General features: G+C 38.8%; 1 protein-coding gene across 2 annotated transcripts in view; it reads right to left on the bottom strand.

The window, feature by feature from the left end:
• ube2f (ubiquitin-conjugating enzyme E2F (putative)) overlaps nt 1–14,105 on the bottom strand; it is a 58,100-nt gene that overhangs the window by 27,903 nt on the left and 16,092 nt on the right. For both annotated transcript variants that reach the window (XM_046054114.1, XM_046054115.1), the window contains exon 5: nt 3,750–3,817. In XM_046054114.1, the coding sequence (XP_045910070.1) occupies nt 3,750–3,817 (68 nt within the window). The remainder of the gene's footprint in view (nt 1–3,749; nt 3,818–14,105) is intronic.

Genomic DNA, 14,105 nt, shown 5'->3' with positions numbered 1-14,105 from the left:
CCCCTGAATCATTAAAACATCTCCATCTTATCCTGATCTTAGTATGTGTGTGTGTGTGTGTGTGTGTGTGTGTGTGTGTGTGTGTGTGTGTGTGTGTGTGTGTGTGTGTGTGTGTGTGTGTGTTAGTATGATGCAATGGATGTGTATTGAAAGAGAAGAGAATGGGTGGCTGCCATTTTTCTCGACTATTAAAAGCCACACAGGCTGTTGTAAAATTAATATAATTATGTCATTTGAAAGTATTAAATTCTCTCAGTTATATGGAAGCTAGGGAGGTGATGGAAAATTATGGTGCCTATAAGCAACAACAATAAACCTCAGGAAAGGCAAGAAGGAAAGGTTTTTATTTTCCTATTAATCAAACTTCATAGTCTACTTGACCCTTAAAATTTCAAGAAATCATTGCAAATTATATTATTTTTACTTACTACTTACTTACTTACTACTAACTTACTCACGAATACTCACACAAAGTCTCGCCACCATTTTACTATTTAAATTGGGTAAAATCTTATTTTATTGTAGCACAGTGCATTAATTTGCTCAGCCTCTCTTCATCACTTTCTTGACACAAGACAAATTATAGAGCTGTATATTAAGTTCAGTTATTTATTTGTCACAAAGTATTCGGAAATTTAAATATTTGCAGGAAAAACTACCAAATCAACAAAATCTGAGCATGTCAACAAAATCGGGCAGGCAAAACGCTCCACGTGGGGCATGAAGCTGTGTGGAAGATGGAGCAAAACCCACAACATCATAGAGTTGTGCCAGGTGAAATCAAGGTGTAAGGGTCTAAAATGTTCCATGACTGGGGCCCAATTTGTCATAAGATACCAAGAATTAGTGCTCTGACAACAGAGCCAAGGGTCCCTTCTGCCATGTTTTCAGTAAGCTTCAACAACCTACTCTCAACTTAACTATAGAAACTACATTTGGTGTTTGATTGGCTGATTTCATAGATTCTTTTTTGAAAATGTTCTGCCATGACACACAGACCAACATTTACAGATAAAGAGACATAGGCATGCTAACACACTGCTCGTGCTCTCTTTTTACTTTTGTCTGTATTGGTGATTGAGTCCGTGACATTTGATGAATCACTGTGACATGCATTGTGTCTTTCTATAATATCAACAATAATTCAAAGTGCCGATGGGAACATGTGTGTGCAGGAACAACCTTTTCTCTTAATACAGCATAATGGCAATGTGGATTTCTAAATTAGCACGTCCTGGCTAAATGTCTAAATGTATAAAAATGTATAAAACAGCAAACATATTTTCAGTTGTTTCAAATTTATTGTGCACGCATTTCTAATCTATCCCCATGAATTAATAATAGCCCAAAATACCTGTTCAGTGTGTGAATTTCTGTCATTTGTAACTGCACTTGCGGCATTATGCTGATGTAGTGATGCTGTATTGTAATGAGTAATAAGAGTCCAGTGAGGAAGAAGAGAGCCGCCTGATTGGCTGGACCACAGCGAGGGGGCGCTAAAGTGTTTCAGATGGTAATGTCTTTAATTGCCACACAGCAAAAACAATCACTAAAGAAAATAAAAGTTCTTTTCAGTGCCATTCGATGTTTTAATATAGTTTTATATCACCAGCAGGCGTTTAAAAATGCCGTGGCAAATGGCATTCAGCATTTGTGAATGCTGCTTTATTCATTACAAACATCGGAGAACTTGACTGTCACATACACTGATCAGGTCAAGTGGCAATATTTTGCCATCAGAACCAAACTGTTTTTCAAACTATTCAGCATATCAGTATTTGTGGTCATGTTCTCAAACAGAGCTTAACCATGTCATGTGACACTAGAGCCCCGACCGATAAATTGGCGTTCCGATATTATCGGCTAATTGCAGATATATTGGTATCGGTGCTTAGAACATCCAATAGATAACAATTAAAATAAAGAAACGTAGAGACAAAAAGACGGGCCCTTCAATCATGTTATGAGTGTTGTCGCATAGTTTCCATAAATGCCTCGGTTTTACTGACTGATTACTTTTATGGTTTTATGATGTATGTTGCTTATGTTTTATTGCTCGTCTATTTCACTGTTGTTATTGCTGCTGCTTAGCCTATGTATTTTTGGCAATAACCTTGCGACTTGCTCTATGAAAGGTGCTATATTACATTTTACTTACTTAACTTTCTTTTGAAGAGTAGCTTAGAGCTCAAACGTACAGTATCTCACAAAAGTGAGTACACCCCTCACACTTTTGCTGCCAGCGGTTTAGACATTAATGGCGGTGTGATGTGTTATTTTGAGGGGACAGCAAATTTACACTGTTATAGCTGTACACTCACTACTTTACATTGAAGCAAAGTGTCATTTTTTTAGTGCTGTCACATGAAAAGATAATCAAATATTTACAAGAATGTGAGGGGTGTACTCACTTTTGTGAGATACTGTAACTGATAGAGCACACTAGCTAATCAGAAGCAAGGAGTTGATGAAATCCCACCGACCAATGAAAATACTGAGTATTAAATTTGTTTTATCGGTAAAAAAAATAAAAATAAAAAATATCACAGAGTGAATGATACTCAGATTTTTTTTTTTTGATTTGATTTTAAACAACTTGCTGTTTGTTACTGTGTAATTTAATGTGTTAACTTTTGTTATTTTTTTTAAATAAAATATTCTAAGGTAATAATTATTATTTTCTTTAATCATATAATTATTAGAACTCCTAAAATCCGTTGCTTGAGCCAGTTGAAGGCAAGGGAGACAGGATGATACCACCTCCGCCTCATTTTGAGCCAGGAAAAACCCTGGTGTGTGTGTGTGCGTCTTTGTGTATAAACGTGTAAAAAAAATAAAAGACCGAGGCAAAAAACACACAGATTCACAGATGCACACAAACACACGCTGTTGTGGTGAGATAAAGCATGTGTAGCATGAATGAATGGAGGAACGGACAAAGAAAGAGGTGAGCCACGCAACTTCACTCATCCAGGTCACAGGGGAAAGTCTTTGACCCAGAGGGGGGAAAAATCTTTTGACAGAGTCAAGCACAGTACCTTGATGTTCCTATATGAATTTTAATGGAGGAAAATATTGCAATACTGGTGCCACCATGCACACATTTTTAGTTGGTTAGTTATTTAAGGGCCCCCCACCTATTTCTTCAAGAGACTGCTTCATATACAAAACAAACCGGGAAGGGTCGTTATTTTAACAGGCCAAAACAGGAAGCTACTGAATAATGCTGCCGACACAAATACATAGCCATGTGTCAGATATTCTGTAAAAATTAAAAGCTCTGTCTGGTCATGCTTTGATAACAGAAGCATTGCCCATGTGAGTGTAGCCTCCGTCAGATCCACTTATTATCGTGGTGTGTTCAGCGGCATACTGAGGCTGTCAAGTAATCACCTATTTGATAGGGCACAAGTCACAATAGGTCTACACGTATTGCAGCAATTCATTCACTGTGAATTCTCCCTATTAAAACCTGAATCTGACAAAAATTCAAACGTATTTCACAGGCCCCTAACCATAACCCAATTGTAACCTGAACCCTAAAACCAAGTCCTAACCCTCAAAAAACAGTCTCTACCTGTGGGGACCTCAATTGTTGTCCCCACAGTGACACGAGTCTCCATCGTTTAGAGTACATTTATGTTAAAGTCCCCACCAAGATATAAAAACATGAAACACAGACACACACACACACACACACACACACACACAGTTTAGACCAAATGATGAGAGATAACTGGACCACTCACCACCATGTTATAGGCTTCAGGGACATCTATTTCAAACTGAAACCTTCCACTTTGGTAGTAACCCTCATCTGGAAGCACAAAGAGGAAGAAAGACAGAGGATAAGGGTTTTCAATAATGTACAATAAGTATTTTATGACAAACATCAAATTACAATTTCCTCTTCAATCATTGTTAAACACTGCTGATCAGGTTTAGTACAGTGGCCCTGAGGGTCACAACACAACAACATTTCACAAAACAAAGACAAACTCTGGAAAGTGTGGGACAACACTTCTTGTTTGTGATTGGACAGGACTTGTTTGTGATTGGAAAGAACCTAAATTGCATCAATAGTTGCCTGACTGTGAAACAACCAATCACAGCAGCATAGAGTTTAGATCATGCCTCCGGCTAACTCAATCTTGCAGCAACCCACCATAACGTACCCACTGAATAAACTCTGAATTGACATGGGCTCTGTCCAATCAAAAACAAGTGTTGTCCCACTATTTTTGTAATCTGTTTTGTGAAATGTGCTTTGACCCTCAGGGCCACAGTAGTTTAGAAAAGTGTCATCAAGACCTTCTGGATTAAGAATAATGAACTGGGCAAGAGTAATCAAAAATGTTAGAGAAGATGTGCCAAGTGTCATTGCTAGTAGGGATACACCGAAATGAAAATTCTTGGCTGAAGCTGAAGCCGAATACAATGAAAAACTTTCCATAATACAGAACAAGTTTTTTACATTTTTTTTGACAATTTTTTTTACCATTGCATAAATTAAAAAGTCAAAATGTGCTTTTTACTCAGTGTTTCCAACATGATTTGGAGAGACTATGGTGGGTGGGTCCGAGGCCCAAGAGGTCCAGTAAAGTAAATTACATCTGGTAAAGTAATTACATTAATGGACATGTAATAGGGTGGTGATGGAGCAGGTGTGAGAGACCCGGGTTCAATCCCCCACTGTGATATATCTACCAATGTGTCCTGGAGCAAGACACTTAACCCCTAGTTGCTCCTAGCTGCTCCAGAGGCGTGCGACCTCTGACATAATTAGCAATTGTAAGTCGCTTTGGAACAAAGCAACAGCTAAAATGAATAAATGTAATCAAATTCATCTTATTTCCATACTGTATAGACCGCTTATTTAGAAAACCGGACGTTATCACGTGTATCCTCGAGCTAAATTCATCAAGTCCGACCCAGTTTGATAAATAATGTATGTGGTTCTCGTATGGCGTAACATGAAGACTTCACAGCCTCTCTTCAGGTAGGACTCTCATACTGCAACACTTTTCTTTGTAGAGAGAGAAAATGACAGGATAAAATCCTGGTCCGTTTCAGTTGCAATAAAGGCCTGAATACATGTGCACTCCAAATGTAGGTGCAGCTAGCTTGCTCGCCTTCTCAGAAACGAGTGACAGAAACAACTCAAAGCGACCATTTGTTGCCTTTTCTAAGAAAAGTCAGCCACAGATGGAGTGGCTGTGCTGGGAGACAATTCAGAGAACAGAGTCCGCAAAACGGCGATTTTTGTGTCTTTCTTTAAAATGCTTCCACACTGCCGACATGTTAACGTCATTGTTCGGGCTTTTGGCTTATTAGGCCCAAAACCAAAAGTGCTTTTTCTGCTATTTTCTGCCTTTTCATTTCGGTTGCAGAACATTCGGTGCATCCCTAATTGCTAGTTTCCAACTGACAGAGTTGTCACATTAACACCTAGCGTCCACATTGTTTAAATAGCAAATGCACATGCGCCCAGGGCAATGGTGCAGCATTTCACTTATTTTGATAATAAGATGCTCTTAAGACACTGTGTGCATTTACGCACGAAGCCAAGCAGCTTAACTTCAAACTTAATTGATTATTAAAATCTCCTGACAAGCCAACAGGATAGGTCAGCATTTATTTTTAATTCCTTTTCTGTGTTCTATACATCCAAACGGTCTCACATACAGTCCAGGTTCATACAGTAAAACTGTTTAGAGAAAAGCAGCTGTCCTGATCAATCCTGAGCTCCACCATAGCGTCTAAATTATTTCAGAAGCTAAATGTTGAATTGTGTTTCCTCTGGAGAGTTTCCTCTGTCCTGTCATGTCAAGTTTTACTACAGTTTTACTGTTGCCTCATGATATTTAATGTCCCTTTTCTGCAGACATGGAAATGATTAAAATGACTAAGCCTCTCTAATGATGAAAGTAAATCTTTCAAGAAATACACATACAGCAATAAAACACACAATAAAGAAACCACTGGAAGAGGGAAAGATGTGAGCTACGACAGGTTTATCCTAGTTCATAATTATGCAGCGCAGTGAGGATCCAGACGTTTCATAGAGGAGACAGCGTCTGTCTGTTGACAGACTAAAAGTAACAGGTTTCATGATCAAAGACTTTTTTTATATCATGACCACATTTATGTCCATAACCCCCCTGCTGTGAGTCTGCAATTCAATTAATCAATTAATGGTTTATATAATGCGCCATACATCCGCCATTATAATAGCAACGTGCCAAGGCTTTCAAAAGCCAGGGGCGCAGCTGCGCCATGAGCTTAGATTGATTAAAATAGGGCCCGTTGTCTTTAACACAAAGACCTAAACTTAACAACACAACATTTGAACAAAAAAGCCAAAGATGTTGGTATATATGTGCGTTTACACTGTTTTACCAATTTCAACAGGAAAAATCCCCAAAACAACAGATTAGTCAAATAATATCAATAGATTTTCACTTGAATTTTTATGTTCCCACACAACCTTGATGTGTGGCTAAAAGTACTGGAGAGCAGATGAAATACAACCAATGAAGTCCAGTTTCAAAAGTAATGATCAACCTCTACTATACTACTATTGCAAGATCAATAATATCTATACTATTTAAATTACAAATGAATCCATCCAGAACCTGAACTGAAACATATTTGATTGGCTCAATGCAGTGCACTACCACATGATGTTGCACTGCAAGCAAACATTAAACCACTTTCAGCTTCTCTGGCTGACAACCATTCTTGCTTTATTTTATTTTTATTTTTTTGCCCGAGCCCTCTGTGTAGGGGAACTCCTCTTGTGCCAATGCAGTGGTCTCATTGAAATAAAGGAAGTGGTCCAAGATCAATGAATCTGTGACAGGAGAGTAAATGAGAAGACCAATAGAATGAACAGAATCTCAATGTAAGAGGTTATCTCAGGGGAGCTAAAGTGTGACCTTTAGGTAAAGCGTAACACTCGCTTAATTTTCTCTTTCCATCCCTCAATGGCTTATTACAGCACACACACATAAAAAAAACACACAATCTATTATACCACATTCACTGAGAGCAAGCAAATGTAAGAGTGGGCTACACACACACAATCAAACAGATATCTATCTATCTACACATACACACACACACACACACACATATACACATACACATAATTTCCTCTCCCCCACCATTTCTCTCCACAGGTAGCCTTTAAAGTCAATTAAAGGCTTGTTCAGGGCTCGGGGTCTATTTAAAAGATGTTTTTAATTAGTTGGATAACTTTTACATTTCTGCTGTAATCTTACAGGGTCACATGGTCAGAAAAGGACAGGGATAAAATGGATACAGACCTTAAAAGGGTTTAGGGGGGAGAAGCCAGATTCGGACTGAGAGACATAGCTGCCTATGGAGCTCACACCTTGTTAAAGCTCACTCAGGTGGACTGATACTCTTGGCAACTTCTGATTGAACTCAAGAAAGTGAGAAAGTGACAGAAAGGAAAGCACTTGGTAATAGGTCATGTAATGATCTAACTGTGTGTGCGTGTGAACATGTGTATGTGCTCGACTGGCTGAGCAGCCAGTATCCAGATTTGCAGACTTTGTCTAAAGACCACTTTAGGTGTCAGACATGGACCACATACTAAAATACAAGTCTGTTGTATATTTTATCGAGAGGCAAAAACGTACAATTTACTGCAATATAAATTCACAAAACTTATCCTCCTCTGACACAGTACCAATAATATTAAAATCATGTTTCAGGGGTAAAGGGTTTTTAAAAACATTCAAAATTGCCATTAGGACAAGCAGCTCTCTTTCTCTCACTCTCTCCCCCTCTTTGTGAGCTAAACACTCAAAACTGAACCATTTGTGGTAAGGCCTTTGTAAAAGAGCTATCTAAACCTCACCCAATTCCACTCGCTGTAACAAAGACAGAGGTACAATTTAATTAAACCGCACAAACAGTCCCCCCTGTATTATAAATGAGGAGAGACAGGGGGAGAGATACGTCGTGTGAAATAGAGAAATAACTGAAGTGTCAAGTAGAAAAGACGAGGAAAGATAGAAGCAGCAACGTAATCAAAACCAAGGGAGAATAACAAAAGGATGAAAAGCAACAAACTGCAAGAAGTCTACTGACTAACATCTGCAGTCAGAGGTCATAAATAATTCATGAGTGTCTTCAGTACCCTGGAACAATCAGTCTTAACTGTCACAAGACACTGGGCTTGAACACACACTGACACACAAGCGAACAACTAAACCCCAAATCTTTTGGGTAAATAAATTGTAGAGACAATTTACATGGAAGTTACAGTGTTCAAATGACCGAAAGATGCTCGTTAGTTGCAGCAGTTGGTTAAAGGAAGGGTAACCCACAAACTGTAAGACATAAGATTATTATTTACTTCTGTGTGGGTGTTTGGCTGTATGTAGGAAATGAATAGCTGCTATGCATTTTTGCAACATTTCACCTTATTAATGAGGAGCTAGTAAAATGCACACGAGGAGGGCACAAGCACAACACACCAGTTATACCTTCCATCCATTTCCTGATGTATCAGGAAAAATCCACGCAGTCACATGCTGATATATATCAAGTTGCCTTGGTTACCAAATGATTTTAGCATAATTATATACAGTATATTGATTGTGTACATTGCTTGACTTTTTTCATGTTCTGCACATGTATTTCACAAAAGTTTAGCGTTTTAATGCATGTTAAAATCACATATCTACGTGTGGTTGGTCTGCTCTGCTTTCACACAAACAAACCTCACCAGAGTTCAATTCAAAGCGGGCCTTTGACGGACCTTTTGAAGTGATCTGAAAGCACCCCTATTCAAAATATAAATGGAACAATTGTCTGGATCAACCATTTTTAATGGAACATAGAAAACTCACGTGAGGAATTAGCCACCATACCCAAATAAATTAGTGTAATTGTGATTTCCCCTGTAGTGAGAAAGAGTCAAGCAGGATGACAGGTACGGTGCTTGATTGGTGTTGACACAAAATAATTGTTTCTGACAGAGCTCTGAAAGACACAGCCGTAATTATGAGCACAACAGAAAAAGACAGCTTATCTGAAAAAACAAGAACCAGCCAATAAGAACATTTCCATTTTTCATCATATTAAAAACATTGTAATTGAAATGGAGTGGGGGGTTTTTTTGCACGGATTTTCCACTTGCATAATTTATTTCTAGAGGTAGAGTGAGGGTGGAGCGCAGTGCAGGATAAAAGGTTTGGGTGAGATTTGCTGCTTATCCCCTGGTAACACAGCAACTGCAAATATCCATCCATCCATATATATATAAAAAAAAAACATTATATATGAGTATTTGATTGATACAAGTTTATTAAAACCCTTTAGATGAACCATCTCGTGTAGGGGTCCTACTCGTCATTACTATTTCACTGTCACACAATTTCATATGCCCCTGAAAAGAGTTTTGTGAAAACTGGAAAAATTATTTATGAGCTCAGTGTGCGAGTAAAGACTACAACCTACCGTAAGCTTCTAGCATTAACAAAATAGGTAGATTCTTGAACAAGAATTTAATCAATGAAAACAACAACAAACAATTAATATTATAGTACTGGTAAGCTATGTAGTATACTATTACATGAAATGATAATGAATATAGTAACATTATATAATTAATGGCAGGGCGTGTAGATGCAGCAGCCCGATCACCCGGACCAGACACCACATCGGGTGCTCTGAGGAGAGGAAAGGGAACCAGGATAAGAGCCATGCTGCCCCAGCTCGGACTTAAGGCTAATCCTAAAGGTCAAAATGGACAGGTTGGCCAAGCAACGGGAAATCACAGACTGTTGTGTGTCCACATCTTTACAGAGACCTGCCCTATCAACATCCCGGATCAAGCACTTGGCAGGCGGTCGTTATTTCCGAGCTGTCAGCGCACAAGACTCCAGCTAGATGAGAGGAGGATGACTCTTTTTTTTTTTTGCCGATAACGCTTGGTGCTCAAACACAGTCAAGATGGACACTGACTTTTTTTATGTGAAGATGAAGACACATGTTCATCTTGTTGCTGCCGTTTACATTCTCCCCAGATGCAAAGTGCTAAATCAAAAATGTCCCATGTGGCACAAGCAGCAGTGCATGAAGAGTCATCTGTAATGAGTGTTTTTCCTTGTCACTATGATGATTGATCAGTTTTTAAAAGCTGTTTTCAATGTGTCAAAAAAATCTGTTTCAATGTTTTAAAAAGCTTTGACAGTATTTTAGGGCCCATGCTGTGTGGGCAGATACGAGGGTCTTCACTTCCATCATCCTCAACTGGTTTTCACATCGTAATTGTGATGAAAGGAGCTCACAGATACACACATGCTCTTTATCTAAACAAGACAGCTTGTATACTATTTAGAACAGTAACTTTTAGTGCATGAACCTATACATGCACACACACACACACAAAAATGTTCAGAGTTGAACTTTTGATGACCATGTGGCCTCTGTAGCCTCTTCTTGGCTGTCACCAACAAAGAAAATGCTGTTGTTTACCCCAAAGCACTTCTCACCATAGCTGTTAGCGTAATCCTTTGTTCACTCATTTTATCTGCGTAATAACTTCAGGAGGAGCGCCAGCAGGCTCCAACACCAGCATAATAACTGCCACCCAAATGCGTAGGATATTTAACCCACCCAGCGCATTATGTAAAATTTAAATGCTATTGACTCGGCTTGAAAAAAGCAAATTTACAAATAAACCAAACTAAATAAAGTGTTCCTAAATTTAAGAAAAGGATCTGACACAAAACAAAAGAACAAGACATCTCCAGTTTGGGAGCTCGCAAAGGCCAAATTAGGCCAAACTCATGCAGGAGTAGTTATACCCAAGCCCAGACAAGACACACTGACAATCTGTGGAAGAGCTGTTAACAGAAGATTGTGCTTCACCACTTCTGAGCAAAGGACAAAAGTCATCCGAGGTGTAACAGGCACATCAAAAAGGACTGAAAAGATATGACTGATGCAAAATGTCCTTCTACAAAGTATTTATTGGGGAAGTTGAAATAACTCTTATTTTGTCAATAAGGGGTCATTCTACCCAAACTCACTAGTAAAATTCTAAATGTATTTTATTTATTTTTTTTAAAACACACACTATGACCTCTTGTTGTCCCTAAAATATGGCCACTCACACTCTGTCTCACACACTGGTTTCTGCAGCACAAGTGCACAAACATTACAATAATTATCCACATGCACATCAAGCTGAAATCATCTACACATCTGACACACAAAGGCAATGAAATTTGTACGGCATTTTATTATTTATCATTGTACTTCTAATAACAATGACATGTGAGAATGCGTTCACCCTGGGGTGTTGCTGCTGTCCCCATTCCTCAGAGACACAGGGGTCTCGGGCAACGGGGTCACAGCACAGAGCTGTTGCATGGGAAAAGGAAACTAGGGAACTAAACTAAACAGAGTATCTAAAGAGACATTCTGAACTGAGCGGAGTTTGAAAAAGATCACTCATTTTGACAACAATTTGTTTGGTTGTCTATTATTTTATGTAGGAAAATAAATGCTGGATTCATCTTGGCAATAAATACACTTGATAAAATATTTAGACGGCATATAGATTAATAATAAAAACATAATCACAAATAAAACAACATAATCTGCTCTCCACTACCTTGCCTCAACCTTGGGTAAACAATCAAACAATCTGACACAAATGTTCGGCCAAGTGTGTGACCATGCATAATAAGGTTTCGCTTTGAGAGGGGCGAGTTTGACAGTCTTCAATGGTCACTCAGTAAAAAAAGAAATACAGCTGAAAATGTGAAAAGTAATGGAGGGTGACGTCTTGTGCACCGACTAGATATATTGACTGTGAGAACCACAAGTGGATAGAGCCACTGTGCTCCTCCAACGAACGCCGCCTGGCTCTGCCGTCCCTACACAGTGATCCCGGCTGTTCTCATCTGTGACACCACGATGGTGGAACGAGCTACCACACGCCATCAGAGCAGCAGCGTCCCTCTCTAACTTGAAGAAGCTCTTGAAAACTCATCTCTTCCGAGAACACTTCCTCTTATAACAGCTCTAACATCCACTTCCTGTGCGCTTCTTCTTCTCTCTCGTTACAATTCTATTATATTGATTGCACTATTCATTAACTCTTACTTCTGTTCCCTAGGTATTTTGTAGAACCCAACCAATGTGGGTTTTTAAGAAATAGACGCGATGCCAATATTAAAGTGAAAATAGCCAGTTTATGAGTCGATGTTTTGATTTTTAAAATGATTTGTATAGTGGACCCCTTTCCTGTCGAAACTACACTTAGAACAAGCTGATATTGAAAGCTGTTCTGTATGTGGACTACGATATATTTTCCTAAATGGATTATATTAATAAAATAGATAATCTCAACAACTTAACATGTAAACAACTGCACATCAATAAATATTCGCTGCTGGAAGGTGCAACTGTAAACAGAAGAATAAGCGTAAGATATGTGTATTTTACCTTACACACAGCCCTAACAACTACATCCAATGTAGCATATTCACATCTGGTTTATCCCCTGACCAGCACTCTTTAATAATATCCAAAGGTACGAGAAACCATTTCTCAACCACCAGCTGACTTTAAACATGCCGTCTACGAAACAGTGACCTGCTGTTGAGTGCATCTAATACTACATGACTGTCTACAACGAGGACTTGCAACTTTGAGATTTCATTTAACCAACGTTATAACTATAACCAGAGTCTTGTTGTTCACGTTTATTTATTTACATGTCTGCTCTGGTTTAACCATTTCAGACACGCCGACTATAACTGCAGGCGGATCGCAGGCAAATTTAGAATACGTCAGAAACTATAGTTCAACCGCTTATTATGATGTTAGCGCTCTTCCACTGATAAATTAGCTTTGTGGCTAATTTAGCAAAGGGCAGCGTTAGCTGCTGTACGTTATGTTAGAGAATATTTAGAAGTGACGAACTGGGCTAAATTGAGAGGACTCGAACTGCCACACTGTTTCAGAAATAAATCTACAATCGCGTTTGTCAACAGCGTGGCCTCCAACACCCATCTACCGTAACATTAAACCGTAACATTAAACATACTGCTGTGAGCCGGGAGGAAGCCAGGAGAGGGCAATGAAAAACGGGAGGGTTAGCAAGTCATGAATGTTTTCAAGAGAGGAGAAGGGATTGGGGCTACTTTCATTATTATTATTATTTAAGTCATGTAATTAACATGACAAACGACCAACTCAACGCCAACTCCGCCACTGTCCGTGTTTCTACATGCTAAGGTAGACTCCAGCTGATGATTTTCTTATGTGGGTTTTGTGGTGAGGGGGTGTTGTTAACAGAGGAGATGCAGAGCGCCCTCTGGTGGGCAAACTATGCAACACTCATAACATGAGTGAAGGATCTGACTCTTTATCAATAGACAAATATCTGCTGTTATAAACGCTGATGCCGATTAAATGCTATTAGCTCATATCGGCCGATAATAATCGGCCCGCTGATAAATCGGTCGGGCTCTAGTATTTACCCCATTGATGCCATACGTGCTATTAGCTATTACTAGTATTTATTGCTGCCCCTACTAGTATCTATTATCACTTGTAGATCTCTTCCTTTATTAATGCTTTATTGATGCTTGTATGTTCTTCCTCAAATATAAGTGGCTTTGGATAAAAATGTTGTATGAGAACTTTCGAATTTTTATATTATTGTTGCTCTATAAAACTTTTAAATCTGTGTGTACAAAATGTTAAATGAGCACAGGACTAAGTGAAACTAATGAAAGTGAGTTAAGGATATCTCAACAGTTTCAGCACCAAAGGGATTAAGCATTAAGTTTTCCTCACTTCACAAAAAGCTGAATATCTCAGCAAGTGCATTATGGCTGAAACGAATTATCACATAAAATAGATTAAATCGATTACTAAAATGCATCGACGCAAATTCTTTGCATTGAGGCTTCGTTTAATCCATATAACTGTTTCGCATGGACATTTATTACTGTTGCACATCGCGCTAACTGGGTGTCGGGGAGCTGCACCTTTTAACTCCCAGCTCTCTGTAGCTCAGACGTTTCCTGCTACCTGCGTGTGCTAAT

The sequence above is a fragment of the Micropterus dolomieu genome, linkage group LG07, assembly GCF_021292245.1.
Source record: "Micropterus dolomieu isolate WLL.071019.BEF.003 ecotype Adirondacks linkage group LG07, ASM2129224v1, whole genome shotgun sequence".
In the NCBI taxonomy this organism is placed as follows: Eukaryota; Metazoa; Chordata; class Actinopteri; order Centrarchiformes; family Centrarchidae; genus Micropterus; species Micropterus dolomieu.
This window is presented reverse-complemented; position numbering and strand designations above follow the sequence as displayed.